Consider the following 27,772-nt stretch of genomic DNA (forward strand, 5'->3'; position numbering starts at 1 on the left):
ATTATCTCTTGTAATATAAAATGTGCAATACTTTCCTCTAAGTTAAAGTAAATAAAGTGCATAACAAGTTTGTCAACATTGTATTTAAGCATTTGAATTAATAGTTGTGCTACAACAAGGCTAAACATAGAGGTTTTATTTTAAGTTTTAAGATGCAAAATGATTTCCTATTGGTTGATAAAATCTTGGATGCGTTTAATGAGTACCTCTTAAAAGCAGTGTTTACTGAAGTGAGTCTAGCCTCAGTTTTAAAAGTATTTCTATGTTCAACCAGACACTTTGTGGCCAGACGACTGGCTGTTGGGGATGTGGGGAAAGTGGGCAAAAGAAGGAGCAAGAAAGGAGGTGAGGGAAAATGGGAGGAGCGTGTCTGGGTGTGGGACTGTCATCCCATGGAGGGAAGTAGCCGTGGTGTTTTGATCGAAATCCAGCAAATGTGGGAGAGAAGAGGGGTGTGAGTGAGTGAAGGAGAGAGAGAAATATTTCCACCCACCCAGCAGGGAGACACACTCATAAACGGCAGGCAAACGGACAGGGAGTCAGAAAGACACAACCTGAGGACAGCAGCAGTTCAGAGAGAGAGGTAGTCAGGAAGCAGCAGAACTTCACTCAGAAAATATGTTTTATTAAAAGAGAGGGAAAAGTCAGTGCATATATAAACACACACCTAAAATCTCCGAGGGTCAGATAAGAAGAAGCTGCTCAAAAGTCCTAACATTAGAGAAAGACAGAGCGAGAGAGAGCAATAAGAGTTTACTCTTTCACCCCCTATTTCAGACACTGGTGTTGGTGCAGAGTGTGTGTGCGACCCTGTGTGAGGGGGAGGAGGAGGGCTGATCGACCTTAACAAGCACCGCAGCAGGGAGGAAGGAGCAAGAGAGTGGATGGATGCCTTTTGCAGACTCAGTGGCCTGGACCCTCTGTGGGTGAGTTATGATGTGTTCACTGACCTTTTATGCAAACAATACACCTGTGGTGGTTTAAAAGGTTAGTTCTTATGAATATATTTTCTCTTTAAAGTGCATTTTATTTAGTAGTAGTAGGCATTATCCACATTATTAAGCTGTTCTTTGCCATTGGCTATGCTCATTAGTAAGGCTGCACACAATACTAAACAATTCTAGCAAAAAACTTAAAAACATGATAAAATCTGGCAACACATTTATGCAGCAAGAAAACCCCAATAGCATACAATGACCTCAGACTACATTCTGTACCTGTGAGAAATGGACTGTTTGCATTTAATGCATCTCAGAGGTATGTTTACCCATCACTCTGCTCTGTGAGTCGCTCGTCTGAGATGCTGAGTAAAGGGAACTGCATCAAACTGAGTGACCTGCTGAGTTTAGAAAGGCTTTTTAGTTTAGCATGTTAGCAAACCTCGAAATTCTAGATCCTAGCTCAAAAATAGAAAAATGGCCACGATCCAGCTGGAATCGAATGCACTTGTTCCTAGCACATGTCTTCGCCCCACTCCTCACTCCCTCTTTCGTTTTTGTTTCTGGATCTCATTACAGCTAATGCGCTTGTTTTTGCTTCTGCAAAACTTTAAAACAATGGCCATTAATTGTTTCGAGAAAGTAAAAGTGAACTACATGTTGTCATGTTCAACAAATGTTTCTAATAAAACCTAAAAAAACAGTGTGTTCCTCATTACATCTGTTGCAGCAAACTGGATGTTGTAACAGATGTTTTTTGTCCCATGTTGGCTGCACTGTACTTTGAGCTATTAGCTGCATCAACCTTTAACATACTTTTGAAATAGTATCACACCGAGTTTCTGGTTACAGCCTCAGGTAGTTTGGGGAAAAGTACTAGTTATTTCACATTAGAGTACTTTCAGATAAACAAAACCTAAGAGGATAAACACCATTCGGTGTGTTTTATTGTATTTTTTTGATGTTGAACTTGCATGCAAGACTTTCATAAACCGAAAATAATGTGGAAAAACCTTTAAAAGAAAAGGGCAAGAAATGTCAAGCCTGACTTTGTGATTAGTTAATTATGAAACACCTGTCTTGCATAAAAACTACATTTGTTAGCAGTTAGCAAAGTAAAATACCCTACAGTATATAAATGTTTATTAAGATATTGAAATACGTAGCGGGCAGCACGGTGGCACAACTGGTAGAGCTGCTGCCTCTCAGCGAGCAGGTCCTTGGTTCAAACCCCAGTCCAGGGGCCTTTCTGGGTGGAGTTTGCATGTTCTCTCCGTGCAAGCGTGGGTTTTCGCCGGGTACTCCGGTTTCCTCCCACAGACCAAAAACATGCATGTTAGGCTGATTGTTAACTCTAAATATTGTCCCTAGGTGTGAGTGAGAGAGTGAATGGTTGTTTGTCTCGTTTGTCTCTATATGTCCCTGTGATGGACTTGCGACCCGTCCAGGGTGTACCCCGCCCCTCGCACAGTGATTGCTGGACATGGGCACCGGCGACCCCCATGACCCAAAATGGAAGAAGCGGGTAAAGAAAATGGATGGATGGATGAAATACGTAGCATCAAACATACCATAAAGAAAAGTAGTTTACACAATTTCATCTACAAAACATTGTAGCCATCCCTGTGATGGATTTGTGACCTGTCCAGTGTGTATCCCACCTGATGGATGAAGGGATGGATGGATGGATGGATGGATGGATGATGGATCCATGGATGGATGGATGGATGGATGGATGGATGGATGATGGATGGATGGATGAATTGGATGGATGGATGAACTTGATGGAAGGATGGATGATGGACCCATCCTTGGATCCATGATGGATGGGTGGCTGGATGAATTGGATGGATGGATGATGGATGGACGGATGGATGATGGAACACTGTAGCCCATTGTCATTACTGTTTTGCGATTTATCCATCGTCCAGTCTCACCATGACTCACTTAGTCTCTACTCCGTTCTACACAGCCTAGGTCGTTTTCAATTTGATTGTTGCCGGTGGGCATGATCGTTAGAGCAAGGCTGCTCACCAACGGCATTACTTTCAAAATTTTCAACCTTACCTCCACTGGGTAAATAGTTGAAATAAAGTCACACTAAAATAATAAATAAATAAACACTCATTGTCCTCTGTTACAGTTTCCAAAAATGCCACCTTTCTTTCAACTCAAGTCTTTTTGGTCTAGCTCTAGCTGAATTCTGTTGTCAACAAGCATGAAAAGTCCTCACCTCTTCAAATTAGCACCGTGTTGGTTTACATGTTGCAATTTTAATAGATATATATTTGGTTTAAAAAGAAACTAACAAAAAAAATGCCGTAGTTGTAAGACTTTCAAAATGATGATTCTCGTGTCTCATGATTGCCATTGCTTTCTAGCCAATCAGTGACCTACATTCTGCTGAAGTCAAAGCTTCAGGTTAATTTGGCTTGCTTGGAACATCAGCTGAGTAGGTCCTAAGAACTCAGCTGAAGCAGGTGGATCACCCAGTGGAAAGACTCTGAACACATAGCGAGTTGACCCAAATAGGGCCGAGTCAAGCCCATGGAAAAGGTCGTCAAATAGGTTTTTAGTTCAACAGTAACTAAACTACCCCAAATGTGACTGAACAGCACTTTTGGACTTTACAGTGGCGCAGAGAAAACAATTCTCAACTCTCTACTTTCACATCACTGTGTTGGTCCAGTAAAAATAGACACCTTGTAGATGTTAGCATGCACAAATTTACAACAACCACTTCAGCAAAAGGTGAGAAACAGGGTGAGAACTGAGCAAAATGCAGAAGAAAGTGCTTAGAGGGGCTTTGACAGTTTGGACCTATTCATGAAAGTGCTCTGAACATCTGCCTGCCATTGACCACAGGAGTCAGAGGGAACTGTGAAAGTAGCCTCCCACTCGTTGCCTCCGCAGAGATTTATCGCCTGAACGGATCTGAGTCTACATGCAAAATGATTAGCCTGTTACATAACCCTAACCAGCCAAGGTTTGAAGATCCAAGAAGGCTTTCCTGCGTTTGGTACTTTTCAATGTATTTAAATTGCGGTCTCTGTAGTGAGGTTATGAATCAGTCCTTTTTGGTTCCAAAGACATGATACATTACCAACTGATGGTAAACGTTCAAACAACGAGCTGTAGCATCAAACTGCACGAAGCTTGACTCACCTGCTGCGGTTACACTCGTATAACTGTGGGAGGATCACTGTTGCATAATGATCTTGCAGCTGCCACCAATTGTGGTCACTCTACTTTATCCTAGTTGGGAGTCTACCAGCAGGACCAGACTCCTCTGCCAGGCTAGAAGCTTTATACCACTTCCTGTGGTGACTCCGCAGGGCAGTCTCGTAAGCACAGCCAGACACCCTGCCCCTCATTAGGCAAGTGAGGTGATAAAGAAGGGAAGCAAGAGAACAACAAACCAATTATGTCCCTATATTGTTTTCAGCAGACAACATTTCCTAGCTTTGCTTTAGTTGCATAACCTAAAACCTTTTTGTCCCAAATTCCTCGTTTTTCTTTTATAGCAGCTTTGTTGGGAGTGCAGTCCTTGACCTAACAGTTTAATGTGTTGGCATCCACATTTCCCTACTTTTATTAGGGCATTTGTCAGAGATGTGGTCAGAAAAGTCCCAAGACTGACTCAGCTTTTGTTAAAAGAAGGTCTTCTTCCAGCTCAGCCTTTGTCAGGACTGGACACACACACATTTTTGGGTCACTTTTTGCAGTTTCTCTCTTGACTGACTTGAAATGTAGGACCTGCACCTAGTCTGGATTCTCCAAACTTTGCCTCTTGCCTTGAGAGTTTGTTAAATATCAAAGTAATCTCAAAGTTTGACTCTTTAACATCGTCTAAACTTTTGACCTTTTTTAATTTTGATTGTTACAGGACTGGAACCGCACGTGGTACACAGCCAACCCTGACCTAACCCAGTGTTTCCAGAACACAGTGCTGGTGTGGGTCCCCTGTGTTTATTTATGGTTGCTGGTCCCATTCTACTGTCTTCACCTCTACTGCCATGACCATGGACGGATTCAAATGTCCTGCCTCTGCACTGCCAAAATGGTGAGACTTTTCTTTTCTTTTTTTGCACAGTAGAATTAAAAAAAAAAAACTAACTTCATATTAAATGTTTTATTTCCAAAACCTTAAAAAAAATTATTGGCAAATGTAACTGACTTCTCAGAGTTTTTTGTCTTGCTAATACTTTCCTGTTTTTTTAGGTGTTGGGTTTCCTTCTGGCCTCGTTTGGCTTTGTTGAATTCTTCTACATCCTGCTGGAGAGAAGTCAAGAGATTCAGCAGCACATGGTCTTCCTACTGAGCCCCATCATACGCAGCATGACTGTGGTAAACCCGTGGCTCTTTTTCACACATTTGCATCTGTCAAATTAGGTTCAAATCACTTAAAAGTTAGACTGCATTATGCATTAATTGGTTTAAAGGGTTATTGAACATTTTTTTGCGATTATTACAGTACAGAAAAGTTGCTCTATCAGAATGTGCCTTATTTACAGCTTAAAATACACATTTCACAACCTTACTGTGCGCTTTGAGTAACCTTTTATGAATACTTCATGCTGTATTCTTTTGGTTTATGTCACTGTACGAAAACCTGAAATATAAAGCGTACCTATAGTATGTTGGCAAGACACTCAGGTGCAAAGATGCATAACTAATGGTGGGTTTATATGGTCACTGGCAATGTAAATATAGCAGTGCTCTGTAAACAGAGCATGCATTTGACAATCACTCACCATGGTGCACAGTACACACGTGTTGACTTCAGTTACTTTTTGATGCATTGTCAATGTTTAGTATGTATGTGCAACTTTTAATGAACTGAAAATATCACAGGTGCCTTGCCAGTGACGCGCCATGTGTCACAGAAAAACTGTATAGTGAATCAGTAAAGTATTCTACAGGAAAAATTACTCTTGCAATATTCACATACACATTTTAGGCTAGTGGTGTACAACGTATATAATATATAAAATACATAGTACTGAGTTTCTCATAGCATTTTTTCAGAATAAAGTTTGTGATCTACCATACTTGTCTTTGCTGCTTTACATGTTTTATTCCAAGACAAGTTCGTTTGGCTTCCCACCAATTTTGTTATTTTTTTCTTACAGAACAAACAACTGAAACCAGTACAAAGTTGATGATATACAATTGTAGTTTAAGTTAACCTTAATTACACAGAGAGATTCTGTCTTTTTATAGGTTACAGGTGTACAGTTGGGACAGGAGGTTCCAACGTCGTTGTTTTGATCAAAACTGTATTTAATGTTTCACTGCCTCGTCAGAAGTGTAGAAAATGCAATCATCCAGATTTCCTGCAAATATATCCAACACTGATTCCATTTTTTAACCCTGTTCTAATTAATACCCATAATTCTTTCATGCAAAAACCGAAGACAGTTCAAATGTTCAGGTCTAAATCAACACATGGTTTGTGCGGCTTTGCTCATTCTCTGTGAGCTCTTTACTCTCAACAGACGTTGTTTATCTTCATCCTCCTCACCTCTTGAATTAAACCACAATGGACTCCATGACCCGGATCACAGGGTGGTGCGTAGGCTGGGATACACAACAATATTTATAGAAAAAAGGAGCTGCTGTACAATCAGAGAAATGTTTTAGTGAAGCTTGTTGATGGAAATGGCCATAATTTATTTTAATTTTTTTTCAAAACATCAATCCTACTCATTTTCAGTAGATTTTAAGTTATACTTAACTTGTATGAGTAGGCAAATTAGGGGAGGAGTGGAGTTAAACTTGGGTGGCATTAGAAGGTAAAAAAACATTGTTTATCCTTTTGCAGGAAAAGGATTAAAATGCAATACTACAAGCTGAGCTGTGATGGGAATGCTTGCGATGCACTTAGCCTCTTAAAGCCGACAGCTTTACGTACAAAGCTTTCTCTTTCTGCTGCCGTACACAGGTCCTGCTCCGTCTCATTCTCCTAAAAGCCAGACAGATTTACCCACCTGTGGTCTTTTCAGACGCCTGAGTAAATACCAGCACGTGTTTGGATAAAGATACACTGAGACATCTCTTGTATTTCAAGATGCATCTTAAAAAAGGTTGTTTATTTTTAGGGATATAATTTGTCCCAGCAGGAGGCCAGAACAACAGACATCTGCTAAGTCACGTTAGGAGCGTCTAACTAATCTTCTAATTAACTTGCTAGGCTTGTTTTTATATCTTAGCCACAGGACTTCCTGGATGAAGGCGTGGATCATGGCTTCCTGTTGATCTGATTGATTTGGTTTGTTGCCCTTAAACTCAAGCATAAGAAAGGGAAGTTTTTTAATTTTTTGCCAATACTGACAGACCACGAGTGAATTACTACAGATGAAATATGCTATATTCAGTAAAACCATGACGTAACGTTCCCCAGAACGGTGCACTACCCATCTAATTATAAGGCTGGGGTTTGATTCAAGCCTCAGTCATGAATTTAGCCCTCCCATTGCCTTATACAAACAAATGAGACAATGTTTGCCGTAATAAGCAAGTCTCATCAGTTCTCTTTAAGATCACCAGCTCTCTTAATCACGAGCCAAAGTCGGAGTATAAAACATTTTATATTTAGCACTAAGGAGCTGCAGAACTCATCGTTTTTAAATCCCTAAAAGTTCAGATTGCTGTGCAAATCTTGAGTAATGGTACTAAACTGATAAGCCAGTAAAGATAGCTCACTAATGATCAATTTACGGTAGGTATTTCACTCTAGTTTCACCAGCATGATGGATCAAAGTACAATTCATTGCACAAGACCAGTAAAATAAAAGAATAAAACTACAAAAGATACTTTGTTAACCACAATATTTCTTAACAGGTCACTTTCATTCTTTAATTGCACACATGTCTTGAGTTTGTGTTCTTTGTTTTCACACCCCTCACATTAACTGTGTGCCCATGGCTCTAACTTCCTGTAAGGCATTCACGTTAGGCTGACTGGACGCTCTAAATTCCTCATAGGTATGACTTTAGATATGAGCAGGATCAAATTTTCAGGGAGAGGAAGTTAAAAAAAAGAGTAACGTAGTCACTATAACACCAAATGCTGCTCTTCTGATGTTTTTTTTTGTCACTATCAAAAACGAGTTGGTACAAAAGACACAAAATGACCGGGAACTGGTTTATAACTGGACACCACTCCTGAGTTGCCAGTGTGTGTGACGCTTTTTAAAACTTAAACCCACTTTTCTGCACTTCTTGACGAGCCAGTGTGACAAAGTGACATCTCACTCGGCTAACCACGCAGCGGGGGGACCGATTATGGTTTGCAAAAGATGCATGCCTCCCCCGAGGACAGATGCACGCACGTTTCTAAAAATTGATTCTGGTTTATTTTTGAGAAAACGTGGTGGAGATTTTTTTTTTTTAAGAAAAGATACAGTATCATTAAGTGATGTGTGTAAGGCTTGTGGCATACCATACACGTGTTGTTGTTTTTTTTTAAGACAAGAGCCTGCCAAATCACATTTTTGTCTGTAGCAAGGGGATTCCCAAAGGCCCAAACACGTTTTCAAAACTGATATCACATACACAAGATCAGTAAGAGTAAAGGAAAATGATGCAGTAACATTTATTGTAACACCATCAGATAATACATATTCATACAGCACTCTACAAAGAATAATCAGTGCTTTTAGATCACATTCATACACTGATGGGACACACATCGGAGGAAATGAAGGGTTCAGTGTCTTGCCCAGGGACACTTCGGCATGTGACTGCTGGTGGAATCGAACCCCCAACTCTCCCGTTGGAGGGCGACTGCTCTAACCACTCAGTCACAGCTGCCCGATAGAAGCCTAATAGACGCCTAATAGAAGAGAGGAGTATTTATTATTATTATTATTTAAAGTGGAGTAGAGCAAAACGCCAACTTGGAGTGAATCTGTCTAATTTCTTCTCCCCTCAGAAATCTCTTTGTCATAAAAATATGAAGCTAAAGGAGATTTGTTTAGGCTCAAAAGAGGACCAAAAACTGGATGTTCCTGCCCTAATGGAATATTTGTCATCAAATCATCCTAGTTCCAATTTTTTTATTTATAATTTTTCTTTCTCTTCTAATTGTTGACTTACCGTACTTAAATTGCATCTTGTCTCCTTGTGTTTTTGTAGATCCTGGTCTTGTGCATCATCCAGTTGGAAAGAATAAGAGGCTGTCGCTCCTCCGTTTTCCTTTTCTTGTTCTGGGTCTTGTCTGTTGTTTGTTCGCTCGTGCCTCTCAGAGCGAAGATCCAGCTCGCCATAGATGAGGTACGTGACGCAGCCTAATGTCTGATTCAAAAAAACAAAACCTACACCACATCCTATAAAGCAAATATTATTGTTACAGCACTAATTGATGCCAGTCTTGTATTCTGAAGACAAGTGATTGAAACAAAAAAAAAAGTTTTTCTTTAATTTATTGTTAATGATAGGTTTTAATGCATTGAACATAACTGGGTTTATAACTCTACTGAACAGGTAACATATATCAAACTCAAGGGCCAAGGGCCAAATCTAGTCCCCCAAGATGATAATTTAAATGTAATATGTATATCTTCTAATTTATTCTTTAAAACAACTGATAAATGCATCATTTAGTGTAGACTTCTCTTGCCTGCTGGCTAATGTTGAAGCCAGAAAGACAGCTGGATCGTTCTATCATTATTGATTCTGATGTGGAAAGAGCAACAGAACGTCAATTGAGACGGATCAAAATCTTGTTGATGAACCTACAACCAAGAAAAGATATTGGGTATCTGACTCGAGTTAATGAATTTTGGCTCCTTTTGGTAACTGAGTTCAACACCCCTACCTGTTGATTTCTTCTGTGTAGCACCATGAGATGATCTTTATTGTGAATTGGTTCTACATAAATAAATAGAATTGGATTGAATGCATTTACACAAGGATAAATTGTGCATTTATAGCATAAGAAACGAGGACACAAAAGTGAACCTGTTGATGTTTGGTTTGAACTCAGTGAACCACCGATGTCAAAACACTGCGCAGAAATATCTGATCAGGTCTAGTCCCACCCATAGTCTAGACATGAGACTCCAGCAGCACAGCTTGAGATACACCCTGTGTCAGCACACAGTTTTATTTCACCCCTCAGTTTTAACCAAGGTGACCCAAAGTTAACACAATGTGCTGGAGGATGACACTGCCAATTCTGGTCAAGCCTGTGTGTGTTTAAGTTTTTCTTTTCTTCCTGTGTCTCCCGTTAGACATTGCAATCATTGTTCTCCGAGTAGGTTAGCGCACACAGTCGTGGGGCAGTAGTCGCATTTGCATTTCTAAAAAAAAAACCACACACACAACCATATTTCTGTTTTATCGTTCTCAGTGTGACATTCCCACACTGCTTGGGGGAAGAGTAATGATGGCCCTGCGTTAAATGTTGGTGAGACATGGCAGCCCAGGGTCAGACCAGAGAAACGTCAGCGCTGTGTTTATGAGCCTACACTGCTGTAAACACAGCTAAATGAAAATCTATGCATCCACACATAATGCAAAACAGTTTAGGAGCATTTCATAAAACTACACGTGCCCATATAGGAAACACAACTCCCATATGTTTTACCTTCAGATAGTATTTCTAGGTCTCAGATTTTTACAACTATATCTTTACCTCAGAAACTAACAATTACTCTTTAATTAGGGATATCAAATAGTTAGCTGAAGACTTGCCGTATGTGCAGCCAATATTAGATTGAAGATGATGTTAACAGCTACAAATATTTCATTTAATGATGTTAGGAGGATTCTTTTTGCACCTTAATGCTAAATAAATAAAGATTACTGGCTTCTTATCAAGAACAAACTGCTACACTGGTGTTGACAGAATGAGTCAAATGCTACACTGATTTGCATCTCTGTCAAAGAGTGGTAAATGAATACTACAGTAATATTTGTGATTCGTAAAAAGCAGCATGAAGTTAACTTAGCTTGCACAACAGCTGTCCTGACTTTTCCCACAAATATCAGCAGACAGTTGTTAAAATATAATATCAAACAATTGTGTTTATTGTGATTCACATTAAGTCAGTTCAATTAATTCCCAAAATGTCCAGTTTCATTTTTTACAATATTTATTTATTTATTGGCCTTTATTTAACCAGGAAAATCCCATTGAGATCACAGATCTCTTTTGCAAGGGAGGCCTGGGCCTGAAGGCAGCTTAACATGCATGTTTTTGGTCTGTGGGAGGAAACCGGAGTACACCCACGCAAGCACGAGAAGAACATGCAAACTCCACACAGAAAGACCCCAGGTCCAACCAGGGATTGAACCCAGCACCTTCTTGCTGTGAGGCAACAGTGCTAACCACTGAGCTGCCGTGCTGCCAACAATAAACAAGAATAAAATACAAACAAGCAGCAATTAATTAATGGCAATTTGTACAACCTTTTCCAGCTAAGAAAGCCAAAGGCTTGCATCAATTTAAATTCAAATTATATGTGTTTTTATTTAAAAAGTTATCTTGGCATGTTTTGTAGTCATTTAAAAGGACTATTTTTTACACATTCATGTTTTTTGACATTATATCATCCTGGTTTTCTAAACTATACATTTGATTTAAAGTCCAGAGAGCTGCATTTGTTCCATTTGTGTCCTTAATGAGTGAAAACAAAGTCAGATGACATTAGGCTGCAATATTAAAGATACATTTCAAACTACAGCATAAACTAACATCCACATTACAAAATTAGATTCTCAAATGTACAACTCAGCATTTTCTTTTCAATGACTGTTCTTGTTCCAGCTAACATAATGTGTAATTTTTAATATAAAGTTAAAAAATATGACTATAATTGATCTATGCATTGTAAAGCTTTATGTATTCATAGATATTGGCAAGTAACATTAAAAGCAGTAATAATTTTGCTGTGGTAAGAAACTTTTTTTTTTGTGATATACGATCATTTAAAGAATAGACATAATGAAGCACAACTCAACAGTTGTCTTTAATTTCTTCTTCCCTGCTTATTTTATCAGATTTTTCAGACATTTAGAAAGAAAGTGCCTATCCCATATAAACAGCCTGGACAACTCAAGTTGACAGAGTTCATGTTTGTGGCCCCGTGGCCATTCTTAGCCGCTTGACCTACATTTTTCTCACCCACTCTCGGACCATTCTGACTTTGTTTGTCACTGTGTGGCCAGATCCATTTGGCCCCTTCGTATCTGCTTTCTGGGCACAGCACCACACTTTTCAGAGAAAAACGTTTTACTGTTTACCATGGCTGCCACTTTGATGCGTACACATACTGCTGCACAACAGGCCAGTTGTGGCGGCAGCGTCAAACCAACGTAAACAATGGCCGCTGCCAGAAACCACAATTTCTGTATGTCAAGAATAACTTGGAGGTCTTAGTTTTACGCAAACGTCTCTGACTGGTTAATATTGCAGCTGCTCTCTTTATTGAAAGTAAGGATGTTGGTTTGTGAAGCTACAATCTCCCTATTTACAGATTTGGGCTTTTTGCGTGACTGAGAGGCAGTTTTAACTATTACCTAATTTACATAAAGTAAAAGCCTCTGGGTTTTTATCTAAATTTAGCTTACAAGTCCAAATTAATCTTTATTGTGCCTGTGGTGTTGGTATAAAAACCCTCTTCAGGGGAAGCGCCATAAGAGGAAGTTGATGCATTTATTAACCTGCACAAAAAGCCACATTACAAATAATAAAACAGCTTGCTACAGGATATTCCTTATTTATTTATATATATTCTTAAAAATATGAAACACCCAAAGCACATTTCAAAACTTTTGAAAACTTTTTGTTTTCTTGTAAATTCAAAATCTATCTCGGGTAAATGTTTGCTCAGTATATTTGTTTTGGCTGTACAGGTTGGCTGACCTGTGTTGAGTTTAGCAGACCTAAATTTAGGCAATTATATTATTTTTGTCAGTCTAACACGAGGTTCAAGGTTCTTTATTGTCATTTGCATCACATGTGGTACATGAGGTGAAACAAAATTGTGTACACAGGGTTGTGAGCAGATGGGTATGAATACAGCAGCTTAAAGGCAAGAAATCAGCAGCATGGATAATCAGCAGCACGGATAAAGTGTCAAATCTCCAATTAATGTGGCATTATGGTGATTTTTCTGGTTAGAGATTTGTGAGTCTAACAGCTTCAGGGTAGAAGCTGTTCCTCAGTCTAGTGGTTCTACACTTAATGCTCCGCAACCTCCTGCCTGAGGGGAGCGGGGCAAAAAGTGTGTGTGCTGGGTGAGTGGGGTCCTTCATGATGCAATATTCATTCAATATTTATTTATACAGGTTAATCCCATTGAGCCACGGGGACTCATTTACAAGAGAGACCTGAATATAATATGAATATAATACGGTGTATTAAATAATATGAATATAATGCGGTGTATTAAACAGCAGCCCGAACATGAGTCTGTTGTGAGCAGATGGGTATGAATATAACAGCTTAAGGCAAGAAGTCAGCAGCACAAGTTGTTTGTGAACAGTTTTGTTGAATTGTTTTATTTGGAGGATTAAAATGCACACAGCCTCAAAGAAAATCCCTCTCATCCCTAAAGATTTAAAGCAAGAATATTTTTTTAATAAGTACCATAAACGAGACGTATAGCAGTCTTTGTAATCTGTGTTTCACTCCACAGGGCGTCATGTCTGACATTGTTCGATACCTCGCCTTCTTCTCCTATTTCTCGATCCAACTGGCCCAGCTCTTCCTGTGCTGCTTTGCTGACCAGTCACCGCTGGGAAAACCCATCTTGGAAAAGGTAGGCAAGAGGGAATGTTTTCCACTTCTTTCAAAAACTATCTATGACGATTCAACACAAAAGAAACAAAGACAAAACCAAAAAAAAAAAAAAAAAGCCAAAGAGACACTTTTGTGGGTTTTGATTTTTGTTGTCAACACTTTTTTGCCTTTTGGAGGAAATGATGCGATTCGCCTCCGCCTTCATTCCTCTTATACCTTACAACTTTGGCTTCCTGTGCCAGGAGTGTGTGTGTTTGAGCCTAAGCCCCTGCATACCTTTGTAACAACTCACTTTGTGAGATAACATTACAACTGCTGAGTAGAGTCTTTTTTGACTACACAACAGGAAAACCATTTATACAAATCTCACTACACTGTCAAACATGAGCTTGGCAAAACCCTTTTTCAAGTTGACACCGGGCAGCTGACAGGTGAATGAAAATGAGCTCCTCATCGATCAAAACGACACGTGACGTAATATTTCCCCGGTGATAAACTGTCGAAGGAGGTGGAAAAGTCCCCTTGGCTGGTGATGAGGAGCCTTGAGGGTGCAGAAGCCACAGTCTGGCGTGGTGGACACACCCAGTGGTGTGTCCTCGTCTTTTTCCTCCACCTCCTCCTCCTCCTCCTCTTTTCCCAGTACTTTGGTTAAAGTTACACATAGAAGGAAAGGAAGTGATGAGACCAGAAGCAAATGTGCTATACCGAAGAGAGCAAACAGACTGGTATGGGGGTGGCAGGGTGGAAGAGATGCCAAGAAGTGTGCATTAAAGCTAAAATCGCATGTGTGTGCTTGTGTCAGTCTAGTCGGACCGTTTGTGATGACACATTTCCGCTCTGTCTGCACTAGACCACTAAACGTCATCTTCGCCCTGCGCTAACACTCAACCCTTTTCATTCTTTTCTGTGGGAGTTCAAGTCCTCTGCTCCCCACAGTGGACCACCTGAATGTACCAGTTTGTTTACAGGCATTTATGTTCCGAAACACACCCCTCACATGCACACCATTCAACCATCAGCTAGTGGCCTCAGTGAGGCTGTACATTTCTGAAAAACCTTTTAGTGGTGAGCATTCGGCTGCAAAAACAACTCTGACTCTGGTCTTTAATCTGTTGCAGAACCCCTGTCCTGTGAAAGATGCCTCTTTCCTCTCAAAGATTCTCTTCTGGTGGTTCACTGGGTAAGATGGTTCTTCAAAAACCCCTCATTTTTAGGCACAGGCTGAGTCACTTAGGCATAAGTTCTGACTTGTTTACAATAATAAGTCTGTTTTGTTGATGATTTGGTGTGTGTGAGTCATCTCCTGTGCTACCTCCTCAGGCTTGTTGTGAAAGGATACCGCTCACCACTCGAAGCAGAGGATCTGTGGACGCTGAGAGAGGAAGACACGTCCTATAAGATCATCTCAGAGCTGCAAGAGAACTGGACAGCTGAGTGTGCCAAACTCCAGAAGTGAGATTTGTTTATAAAAGAAAACATGACAGTTACTAAGTATTATTATACATCTATTACAACATAGCACATTGGATTTGCCTTATTGCAATATTTACAGACTTTAACTTATGTTTAAACCTGCATCGCTCCAACAACATGGATAACATTATCATTGCATAATACAAAATGCCACACAAGACATGTTTCAAATGAAAGTCCTCCTGTAATCACACTTACTGCATGTTTTCCAGATGTTGGCAAATGCACATAAACAGTTACTCAAAGCCAATATAATATACAAAGTTTTAGTTAAAGCATCTCTGACCTTTATAACATGTTCTCCTTTTGTAAATAACACACCTCCATTTTTGTGAAGTATGACTTGTTTATTGGCATAATCTTTCTAACAACGTGCATCAATCTGTAGTGGAGGAGAACATATGTAGAACATGCACACGTTGTCGTTTTTGTTTACGCTCAGCCATTTTGACCTCTTTTTTAGCTCAGATTCACTGTTTTGCTCTCCCTGCTGACATTATTTAACAAACATAGAATCAATTAAGTCTTATAGTTTTTTTTTTTTTTCCATTAAGGCATTGCTGGTCGATGTGATCTGGACAGAGCCAGATTTAGCCATGAGGTTCAGGATTTTTCATCTTTATAAGTAATTAAAACTAAACAATAAGCAACAAAAACTCACTTGAAGACATATATAATGTCAAACCAAGAGCCATGAATCTTTTACAAACCTCGTTAACACGACTCAGTGCTTTGAAAAACCATTTTTTTAAAGGCTAATCATTATTGTAGCAAATAAAACTTTCCACAGCTGTTTGTAAATTCTTTTGTCCATCGGTGATGGCAAAACTAAGAACAATTTTATTGCTGTCTGTTTTATATATAAACCTAAAATCTACTGGCTAAGTTGGATGGATTTCTGACACAGATTTCTGGCCTATAACAGTTCTTTTCTCTCTCTTTGCAGACAGGAGAAAGCCTTAGCGTCGGGTGTGGCACTGGGGAGCAGGCTGCCAGACCAGGCTCAGCTCCTCAGGAAGCTGCAGAAGGAGCAAAGCTCCGGCTTTTTTCTTCTTAGGACGCTGACACGCAAGTTTGGTCCATATTTCCTGACCGGCACCTTGTGTATCATATGCCACGATGCCTTCATGTTCGCCATCCCTCAGGTGTTAAGGTAAAATTCAACAAGTAGTGCTCTAAAACTCAAATTTATCTATGAAACCAAGGTGATCTGATTCTTTTGTTCGATATATTTTATCGCGCCATGTGATTTAAAGTAACAGTGGTCGTTGAAAAATAATCCACAAAGTTGACAACAGTTTGGAACAGAAGACTTTATGTCACCATGTTTTTTTGTTGAAAGAGACGCTTGTGTTTGTTTAATATACCTTCACGCCAATGCTTATATGGTGTTTCTTAACTTTAATTAAATTTAAAATGATCTGGAGTTGGTTAAAATAAAAATAAAAAAACAGTTTTTTTAATGAAAATTCATTCAAATTTGAAACTTAAGTGAAAATAATTTTTTTCTCTTGCACTGTAATGAGTTGACCAAATTTACCAACATAGTCAGATAGATCTAATGGATGGATGAATGGATAGATGGAGTTTTTCAGGAATTCATGACCCGTTAGACGAAATAAACCCAGAATCTGGCAACAGTGGAACCAGGTTAAGACTAATCTGCCTTTCGCTGCCTTACTATCCCACCAATCAGACTGGAATGTTGTTGTTCATGCACAGCTCTGGACCAGTGGAAGTGTTAATTACGGTCATGGAGCTGTGAGCGAGCAGACTAGACTGTGTGCTCCAGTAGGAAGGACAGGCAGAAAAAGTGAGAGGAGGCTCTAAATGCTGTCGGACCACAATAAGAGAGCCACAGGCCAAGTGCGAGTGCAGCCCGGCCACAGGCTGAACTCTGTTGTGCAACCAGAACTGCTTTGAGTGGCTCAATCAGTCAGAAGCCACAGCTGAGCTCAAGGTTAAAAGCTCACAATAAGAGTTAGATAATATCAAACTGAAAGTAAATTATCTTGATGGAGTAAATGCCTCTGCTTAGTTTTTGGTCATTCTTTTCAGTCAAATAGGGTCATAGTACAATGCCAAGTCGAGAAGAAAATACATTACCAATAAGACCTATTTAATCACTTGTGTTCTGATTTGTTACAGTCTTCTTCTGGGCTTCATGAAGAATGGAGATGCTCCGTTGTGGAAGGGCTACTTCTACGCCACATTAATGTTCCTCCTTTCCTGCCTCCAATCCCTCTTCAACCATCAGTACATGTACACGTGCTTCACTGTCGGTATGAGGGTGAAGACAGCTGTCATGGGCTTAGTTTACAGAAAGGTGGGTAAATGTGCCACATACACTTAGCCACTACCTCTTGACATGGCTTAAATTATGTCTTATATGGCAAAACAAAAGCTTTTCTCCTTCCAGACTGTAAAACATTTTAACGTGCATGAAAACCAGCTTTTACCTAAAATAAATGATAGTGTCTACGTTTTACAAAGTATAAAATTATGCTGTCCACGATAAACTGAAAGCTGGAATGTCTCCCATCTTTTTTATTTATTTTTTGGTCAATCCAGTCTTTGGTGATAAACAGCTCGGCCAGGAGAACTTGCACCGTCGGCGAAATTGTGAACCTGGTTTCAGCAGACACTCAGAAGCTCATGGATTTTGTGGTGTACTTCAACGCTGTCTGGCTGGCTCCGATTGAGATCGCTCTTTGTCTCTTTTTCCTCTGGCAGGTGTGTAGAAATGTAATATTTTCAAAGTGGCTTCCATTCATGCACAGACGCAATTTAGTTAACAATCTCTTGGCGCGTTCTCTCTTCCTTCAGCATCTAGGCCCTTCTGCGTTGGCAGGAATCGCCACGGTCATTCTCATTTTCCCGCTCAACGGATTCATCGCAAAGAAAAGGAGCAAGCTGCAGGTAAAAGCAGAAATGCCTCACACGTCCGCTACATTCAGACAGCTGGCACGTCGGGCCAGGAGATGCCACAGCTGGTTTAGATAGTGGCTGAAGAGCTGTGTGGGTGTTTGGCCGGGGTGCTACATTCTCTCTTGTCCTTTTGATGTCTGGCCCATATAATGTGTTGGAAAAACAATGACAGGAAAGGGTGGGCAGTGGCAAGACATCATTTTTCATTTCTCTGGAGAAAAAACAACAAAACAGTTCTGTAAATTTAGATGCCAGTTTTAATCCAGTTTTTTTTTCTTGATTGTAGTGACCACATTCTTGGCCCCTTTGTTGTTCCCTTGTAGGAAAAATGACTAAAATGTCAGATGAAACAAATTCTTACCAAATTAGACATGGTCTGTGATGTTCTGGAAAAGTGCTGCTGTAATAGTAAATGCAGACAAACACTGTTCACGAACACATAGGTTCCCTTTGGTGTGGTCATTTCCATTTGCTGTAGTTTGAGCTGAAGATTGTTTTTTAACAACAGAAAATAAAACTTTCTCTGTCTGCTCAACAGGAGATTCAAATGAAGTTCATGGACGGGCGCATCAGGTTGATGAACGAGATCCTGAATGGAATAAAGATCTTGAAATTCTATGCCTGGGAGAAGGCTTTCCTGGAGCAGGTTTTGGGGTACAGAGAGAAGGAGCTCAGGGCCCTGAAGAAATCTCAGATTCTTTACTCCATCTCCATTGCATCATTTAACTCCTCATCTTTCATGGTAAGGACGTTAAAACAACAACTTTTAATTCAGTGAATAAACTCATGATAATGAGAGTTTTTGTTCAAAGTCTCAGTACATATGAGTGTTAATAGGCAGGTGTTTGCAACAAAACTCACAATAATATACGTAGGCCCGTCACGATAAACAATAAATCAATTAATCGCATAATAAATGAAAATGATCAAATTCATTTTCATTTATCGGCTTTATCATTTCTTTCTACTGAAGACACCAGATGACAAAAGGCTCAACTCCGGTGCTCTTCACTGACCCCTCCCTTTCTCTTTTCTCTTTAAAATCAGTTTTAACCATCCAAAATCGCATTTTTGGATCGTTAAAAGCAGCTAAGCTGAGAAGCTAAGCTACAAGCTAAGCTAACAGGCCGGCATCGGGGTAAAAACCTCTGTCTTGTCAAGCTCCAAAATTCAAGGTTGAAACTCGTGCCTTCATGTAAAAAGTTGTTTTTCTCTGCAAAAAGAAGCTGAGAACTTGTTTACTGATTTATTATTAAAAGTTTTGGTGAAAAATGCTATGCTAAAGAGCTATGCTAAGAGCTAGTTTTTATTCTATTAGTGCTTAGCGTATTTTTAGTTAATGTTTTTCTTAGTTCATATCTTAGATCTTATTACTGTTTTTCTTTTACATTTTATTGTTGGCTGTAACTGGGACCCTGTGTACAAAATTTCGTTCCACCACATGTACCACATGAGATGCGAATGAGAAATAAAGAAACTGACTCTTAACTCTGACTCAAACCACACTGAGCGGAACCGAAAAACAGGAAGGAGAGACAGCCCATGTCACATCAAGGGGGCTCCCTCCCATTTTTCTTAAAGAGACACGCTGCTTGCTCCCTCACTATCCACCCTTCGATTCAAACAGTCTTATACTCCCATCCGTTGGTCAGAAAAAGGTACTACATTCAACAAATTAACCAACATTTCTTCATAAATTTGACATAATTACCAATTATTGTCAAATTTTAAACAATATTATCGTTTATCGCGATAATTTCTGAGACAATTAATCGCCCAGTAAAATGTGTTATCGTGACAGGCCTAAATATATTATTATGTTTATGTTTTGAAATCTAGCTTTGCAGATGTGAGAAACCAAAAGTTTCAACAAACTGTCAGATTCAGGGACTGGGAAAATCACTTCATTACTGCACAGTTTTGCCAACATAATTTTGGTCTATCCTGAGGGAGGTACAACTGTGTTTTTTGCTAATTTAATTTAATAAATCCAGTATTCTTAAGATAGTTTTCTCAAAACTGCACAGAAACTCAAGGCACAACTCCAACATGTGACTCTGTGTAAAGTGTGCAACGTCAGTTGCAGACAAGAAACAAGTACTCTGGGAGGGATGGAGGATGTCAGATTCAGAAATAATAGACTGCAGAAGCATTTTTAGTGGTTTTTCTCTTTTTGTGTGATACCAACAGCAAGATGAAATTACAGAAACCTTTCATTCTTAAGGTTTTGTTTGTCGAAATATCATTCTTGTCTGTAATTGTAACATCTTGTGTTTTTTTTGCCTCCCCAAGATTGCCTTTTCCATGTTTGGAGTCTACGTGATGCTGGATGACAGAAACGTCCTGGATGCACAAAAGGTGTTTGTTTCCATGGCAATAATCAACATCTTGAAGACGCCGCTCAGCCAGCTGCCATTTGCAATTAGCACAACGATGCAGGTTGGCGATATTTCTTTACGACCCCCTGTGTTCTACATCCACGCTCCCTAATGACGAACATTTTTACTGGTGAATAATTAATTGAGGTCTTCACTCTCTGTTCCAGGCTCTAGTTTCACTGAGACGTCTTGGAAAATATCTGTGCTCAGAGGAACTGAAAGTGGACAATGTCTTAAAGGCCCTATTGAGCTCTGGTAAAACTTTTATTTACATTTTTAACTTCAACCAACAACCTCCCTACACAGTTTAATTTAGCAAATTCCCACAATTTGGTCCTCATGCTCCCTGAAATCATGGGCTGCCATGATCGATAAAAGCAGCGCACAGGATGTTGTTTATAACTGTGGATTACCACAGCCTTGTATGGATCATATGCACTGTCACTTCCTGGGTCCTATGCTTACTGGTAGACCGGGTAATTATAGGATGTTCCCATTTAGCGGTTAAACTTAAATCATAGCACGGATTCAGACGTATGAATCATAGAGAAATAAAAAAGAAGCAGCGAACACTGTACTTCTCTGTCCAAGATCTGTCAACACTTACTGAGATATCTTGTGACAAAGCAACAACTCTGTAATTTGCATGATTAGACAAATTCGCTTGTAATTACGCCCAGAAGGCACTCTGATGAGTAACTTTAAGGGGAAGCTTTGTTTCTTAATTTGGAAAAATACATCCTTTTTTTAGTTGTCATTGCAGGCTTTGTTAATTTCAGCTGAATTTTGCCTTTTTTTAGAGAGTGAAGATGTGGTCGTAGAAAATGGTACTTTCAGCTGGTCTGCAGAAGGTCCCCCATGTCTTAAAAGGTTGGAATTATCACATTGGAGTAAAGCGTATGCATTATAATCAAGGGAGACTTACAGAGAAACACTATATTTTTGACAGGATCAACGTGCGAGTGCCACGAGGTTCCCTTGTAGCTGTGGTCGGGCACGTGGGCAGTGGAAAGTCTTCTTTGTTGTCCGCCATGCTCGGCGAAACAGAGAAAAGAAGCGGCCAAGTCACAGTGAAGGTACAAAGTTAATGTTCCGTGAGCTAGATGTATTTATAGTTTGTGGTTCTGATAAATATTGACAGTTTCTCTTTGTGTTTTTGCAGGGCTCTGTGGCATACGTACCCCAGCAGGCCTGGATCCAGAATGCCACCGTCCAGGACAACGTATTATTTGGTTGTGAGAAGATGAAAACGTGGTACCAGCGTGTGCTGGAGGCCTGTGCCCTGCTGCCCGACCTTGACATCTTACCTGCAGGAGATGCAACAGAAATTGGAGAGAAGGTATGAATTACTAGAAAAACAGCAGTTTCTTGTATGATTCAGAATATTTTTCAAAATGTTATGTTGTATTTTTCCTCTTGCAGGGACTTAACCTCTCAGGTGGGCAGAAGCAGAGGGTGAGTCTGGCCAGAGCTGTCTACAGAAAGGCTGATGTTTACCTTCTGGATGATCCGCTGTCTGCTGTTGATGCACATGTGGGACAACACATTTTTGACAAAGTCATTGGACCCAAAGGAGTACTTCGAGACAAGGTAATTCCCTAAAAAAACCAGCAAAGTACTGCTCAGTTTTGCCCCTAAACCACTTAACAAGTTTGCGCTCTGCACCGCTGTTTTCTTAAAATGGAAACCACCACTTTGCTGACACGTTAGTTTTTGAGCTCAGGTTAACAAAGGATTGCGCTTACGTCTTCTTTTTCTGACTGGCGTGTGACCTTCTTAACAGACTCGTGTCCTGGTGACCCACGGGATGAGCTTCCTGCCTCAGGCTGACCTCATCCTCGTTCTGGTTGACGGAGAAATCACAGAGAGCGGCTCCTACCAGGAGCTGCTCAGCAGAAACTCTGCTTTTGCTGACTTCATCCACACTTTTGCAAGCACAGAGAGAAAAGAGAGCGCTATACAGAGAGGTGCAGCAGAGACAAAAAGTTTTTTTTTTAAATAAACATGAGAAGGCACACTCATAACTTGACACTTAACAAATCTTTTCTGTGTAGCTGGTTCCAGGAGGTCCAATGCTCGACTCAGCGTGGTTGACTTCATGCCATTCTCCAGGGACCTATCACAAGAGCAGCTCATTGGGTATGTAAACAGCAGGAGCGCTCTGGAATCTCAGGAATCTATATTATGAAACTGACCTCTGACCCTCACTTATTATCCAGGGGTGACACCACTAATACCAACTTGCAAAATATGGAGCCTGTGTCTGAAACTGACCAGGAGCAGGTACCAGAGGACTTGGGGAAGCTGACTGAGGTTGACAAGGCTCGCACTGGACGAGTAAGTCTAAAGGGCTTTCGGCTTCTCTTTGAATCATAATCATTATTTGTCAGTGGCACCATTCAAAGACCTTTGCAGTTTCCCCCACAGCTAAGCATTTTAATGCATTTAAGCTCTTTATTTTTCCTATGTCCGTGTAAAATCTTTGATAAACCCCCATACACATACCTGCACGAAAGCAAATTTCAATAGGACAAACCTGTGACCATCTGGTAACTATATGACGTATGTTTTGTGTTGTACCTTCACAGGTCAGGTTGGAGATGTATAAGAAGTACTTCAAGACCATCGGCTTGGCCATCATTATCCTCATCGTCTTCCTGTACGCCTTCCAGCAGGGCGCCTCTCTGGCCTACAACTACTGGCTCAGCATGTGGGCCGATGATCCTGTGGTCAACGGCACACAGATGGATACAGATCTGAAGCTTGCCGTATTTGGAGCGCTGGGATTTGTACAAGGTCAGAGACCTTTTTTAATATAAACCAGCGCAGATTGAAATAAATGAGAATGGGTTTGGTCGTATTTAACTCCAGTTTCATGTCTCCCATCTCTTCAGGTATTGCTATCTTCGGTACGACCGTTGCAATCTCCATTTGCGGCATCATCGCCTCCCGCCAGCTGCACATGGATCTGCTGGTCAACGTTCTCCGATCTCCAATGTCCTTCTTTGAGTCCACACCCAGTGGGAACCTCCTGAACCGCTTTGCTAAGGAGATCGATGCCATTGACTGCATGGTCCCCGATGGGTTGAAGATGATGCTGAGCTACTTCTTTAAGCTGATGGAAGTCTGCATCATTGTGCTGATAGCCACACCCTTTGCAGCTGTGATCATCCTGCCTCTCGCGTTTCTCTATGCCTTTGTCCAGGTACAGCCCCCCCCCCCCCCCTCCCACAAACACATGGCTTAGCACACTGGTTCCCAACCCTGGTCCCTGAGGAACACCATCCTGAATGTTACAGTTGTTTTCTGCTCCAACACTCCTGATTCAGTGAATTAATTACTTCTTCAAGCTCTGCAGAAACCTGTTAATCATCCATTCAGTCAAATCAGGTGCATCAAAGCAGGGAAACAAGTAAAACATGCGGGACGGTGTTCCTCAAGGACCAGGGTTGGGAACCACTGCAATCTGACTTTCATTACTGTGTGTTAGTGAAATACTCCAGGGTCTAAAATCAACTCCTCTGATGTTGCCTTGTATTTTGTTTCCATCCTGCTGACATAACATTCAATTTAAATTACGGGAAAGCCTTCAGTGCATCCTTTTATTTTGCTGATTTAAAGCTGGTGTTTTACTTTTCCACTGTGGGCCGCAGAGCTTCTACGTCGCCACATCCTGTCAACTGCGCAGGCTGGAAGCTGTGAGCCGCTCGCCCATTTACACCCACTTCAATGAGACCGTGCAGGGTGCCAGCGTCATCCGGGCCTTCGGAGAGCAGTCTCGCTTCATCCTGCAAGCTAATAAAAGGGTCGACTTCAACCAAACCTCCTACTTTCCCCGATTTGTTGCCACTCGGTGAGCAGACGCATGATTATTTAAGTGTTTTATTTCTTTCTTATTTCTTTCTATTGTTTTCTGACTTCTTGTTAAATTCCCGTTGCATCTATAGGTGGCTGGCAGTCAATCTGGAGTTTGTTGGTAATGTTGTGGTCCTGGCTGCTGCCATTCTTTCTGTGATGGGGAGAAGCACTCTGAGTCCAGGCATCGTTGGTCTGGCTGTATCCCACTCCCTGCAGGTAAGATATTCTACACACAAACACACACACACATCCTCTTAAGACTCAAAGAGCACTATATCACTGGAGCTTAAATCTTATATAAAAAGCAGCTAAGGTAAAACCTCTGCTCTTGCAGGTGACTGGAATCTTGAGCTGGATTGTTCGATCCTGGACGGATGTGGAAAATAACATTGTTTCCGTGGAGAGAGTTAACGAGTACGCTGACACTCCCAAAGAGGTTAGTGTTCCCCTTCACACACACACCATGAAACAGAGGCTCTTTTCTTTTTCTTTACTTACCATTTTTATTGCCTCACACAGGCCAGCTGGAGCACAGAGGGCAGCTCTTTGCCCCTGGCTTGGCCCCAGAGCGGCAGCATAGAGTTCCAGGACTACGGGCTGCAGTACCGGAAAGGCCTTGAACTCGCCCTGAAAGACATCACGTTGCACGTTCACAGAAAAGAGAAGGTGATTCATCTTGTGTGGCATTAGCAAGAGTTTCTGGACCTATTGCATCTCCTCAGCACTGAAACAGAATTACATCACATAAAAATTCAAATCTCGCTCTTAGGTCGGAATAGTGGGAAGAACGGGAGCTGGAAAGTCCTCACTCGCACTCGGAATCTTCAGGATCCTGGAGGCAGCGAAGGGAAAGATCTTTGTAGATGGAGTGGATATTGCTGATATTGGGCTTCACGACCTGAGGTCACGCATCACCATCATTCCTCAGGTGCAGTAGCAACACCAGAGCCTGAACTCTGGTTTTTATTACATAAACTTTTTGTCGTGGTCATGATCTAGTACAGGGCTATTCATCTAAACTGCTCAGGGGGCCACATTTACTGAAAACCAGCAGCTCAGAGTCCGGACATCCAGCAATTATTGTCATTAGATGTTTGTTTTACAGTTTAAAATCTGTTTTTATCTAAAAATGAACCCATTGGTTGACCGAATTGAGTTCACCTGTGGGCCTGATTTGGCCCCCGGGCCACCAGTTGACTAGCCCTGATCTACTATATCAAATGTAAAAAACGACATTCACAGTTTTATTTCTGTTACAGATGTGATTTGATGATGAATATATTTTTCCATCCTCTCCGCAGGACCCTGTTCTGTTCTCTGGCTCCCTGAGGATGAACCTTGACCCCTTCGACACTTACACAGATGAAGATATTTGGAGTTCGCTGGAGCTCGCTCACCTCAAAACGTTTGTCTCTAATCTGCCCGACAAACTCAACTACGAATGCTCAGAGGGAGGAGAGAACCTCAGGTACACGGTTCTGCTGCAATAAGACACGTTGCAGCGCAGATGGAAGCGCCTGCCATTGGTTTTTTTTGTGGTCATTCACGTTCAAACTATGATGAAGAGAATCTAGTGTGTGATTGTCTCCCTCTCTTCCTCCACTTTGTCTGTGTAGTTTGGGTCAGCGCCAACTGGTCTGCCTAGCCAGGGCCTTGCTTAGGAAAACCAAGATCCTGGTTTTGGACGAAGCGACGGCCGCTGTGGACCTGGAGACGGACACGCTCATTCAGTCAACCATTCGCACGCAGTTTGAGGACTGCACCGTCCTGACCATCGCTCATCGCCTCAACACGATCATGGACTACACGAGGTACAGAACCTGAGGATTTATGACGTTTTGTTAAGAATTCAGCGACATGACAGAAAGCTAACAGGAACAGTTAGCTCACTAATTTACTGGGTAGATTATTGATATTTTATGTAGTAATTGTATTTTATTGGGCTTGACCTTTATTTAAAGGTAGAATACACTGTTTAAAACAATCAAAATAATTATTTAAATTGAAATTTGGTCTCTGGTGCTGCTGGGAATTTATTTTATTTGTTTATTTATTTATCAGTTTATGAAAAGAATGAGCAAAAACGTAATCTTCTAAAAAAAAATCAATTCTTATCTGTAGCTGTGGACATGACGCTTGTTTGTTTGAAATGTTTATTTCAGACCACTGATACAAAATACAAAACAAAGAAAATACAATTATTAACAAGAAAAACAGAGCCTACATTGATTATCCTCAAGGTTAATATGTCTAAGATCAAAATAAGGAGCTGATGCAACATCTTATACAAATCCAGTTCATTAATTATCTACAATTTCATAATGGGGATAACATTTTATCTTAAAGGTGCTCATTGTATTCACACACATTAATATATATGGAAAACAACCAGGCACCAAAGTCAACATTTGTAACTTTTAGTTACAAATGTTGTCTTTGGTGCCTGGTTGTTTTCCGTTTGTGTGTGAAGGACAGGAATTAACTTAAAACACTTTGTAGAATGGTACTTTATGAAGTTCTGTTCATTTCTTTGCATTAAATGACCAACAGTTGTGCCACATTTAAAATGGTGGACGCTCTGATGTGCCACTGCAGCAGGCCAGCCTGATCAACGGGGCATCTAGTATGTACTGTATATATATATAGAATATATGGTGTTAGGAGGCCTGACTAGCATCTTAGCTAGTGCATCTGTATTGTGTACCACAATACAGTTGTCGGCAGTTGTCGACCAGGGGTGGGGGGTGGTGTTAGGATGCAAGAGAGAAGCGGAGTGTACTCTATTCACACAAGGGGAGCTGTTGGTCAGGCTACTTCTTGTTGCTCTCTAAAATAGTTATTGAATCAAGTGTTTACTTATGTAGGTAAATGTAAACGTTTAGCACCTTGTTAAAATACACCAGAATGCAGGAAATGGCATCTACTTTAGTCAAAATTTTCTGGGGGAGGACCCCCAGACCTCCAGTGTGTGCCCCCTACATTACAAATGCTTCTGACATCAATGGCCACCGCGTTGTTCAAATCAAGAGCCACTGTCAGCACTGGAGGGCTAAGCCCTTAAAGCTCAGATTCTAGAATCGCCCCTGACGAACACGCCCTCAAACTTCTGACCCATCACACGATCCTTGGCGCGCAGGCCTCTGAGAAAAAGTTCATCCTGGGCCTTGTGTCGAGAATGATTATGATTTTTCTTGTTTTTCTGGGTCGGTCTTCATGACGGTACAAAAACAAAGTTAATAGTTTCGTCCTGGTCACTCAGTACCCCTCAATATTTGGATGAGTCAGGTGTAAAAATAAATGCAGTATTTAATCAGTGTCTCCTCTTGTTGTTCTGCAGAGTGATCGTCATGGACAGAGGTCACATTTGTGAGATGGACACTCCGGCCAACCTCATCTCACAGCGGGGACAGTTTTACCGAATGTGCCTGGAAGTCGGCTTGGTCTAA

General features: G+C 40.8%; 1 protein-coding gene across 1 annotated transcript; it reads left to right on the forward strand.

Moving 5' to 3' along the window:
* The first annotated feature begins 808 nt into the window (after positions 1-808).
* abcc6a (ATP-binding cassette, sub-family C (CFTR/MRP), member 6a) lies at positions 809-27,772 on the forward strand. The gene is made up of 31 exons (XM_037690276.1): positions 809-926; positions 4,825-5,001; positions 5,160-5,285; positions 9,078-9,215; positions 13,586-13,708; positions 14,808-14,869; positions 15,010-15,141; positions 16,109-16,315; positions 17,311-17,488; positions 17,734-17,895; positions 17,989-18,081; positions 18,629-18,832; positions 20,383-20,529; positions 20,636-20,723; positions 21,269-21,338; positions 21,418-21,544; positions 21,631-21,807; positions 21,891-22,058; positions 22,252-22,435; positions 22,523-22,607; positions 22,688-22,805; positions 23,057-23,264; positions 23,363-23,673; positions 24,122-24,321; positions 24,416-24,542; positions 24,661-24,762; positions 24,846-24,992; positions 25,096-25,254; positions 25,628-25,794; positions 25,943-26,137; positions 27,664-27,772. The coding sequence occupies exons 1-31, from the start codon at positions 885-887 to the stop codon at positions 27,770-27,772; spliced, it is 4,533 nt and encodes a 1,510-aa protein (XP_037546204.1). The 5' UTR covers positions 809-884.

Source organism: Nematolebias whitei, chromosome 16, assembly GCF_014905685.2.
Source record: "Nematolebias whitei isolate Nwh7 chromosome 16, NemWhi1, whole genome shotgun sequence".
In the NCBI taxonomy this organism is placed as follows: Eukaryota; Metazoa; Chordata; class Actinopteri; order Cyprinodontiformes; family Rivulidae; genus Nematolebias; species Nematolebias whitei.

Excerpts from the sequence above, each read along its gene's own strand:
- abcc6a (XM_037690276.1), top strand. The coding sequence starts at position 885 with ATGGATGCCTTTTGCAGACTCAGTGGCCTGGACCCTCTGTGG. Across the intron at positions 13,709-14,807 it reads GAAAACCCATCTTGGAAAAG|AACCCCTGTCCTGTGAAAGA; the intron begins GTAGGCAAGAGG and ends AATCTGTTGCAG. Across the intron at positions 16,316-17,310 it reads GCCATCCCTCAGGTGTTAAG|TCTTCTTCTGGGCTTCATGA; the intron begins GTAAAATTCAAC and ends GATTTGTTACAG.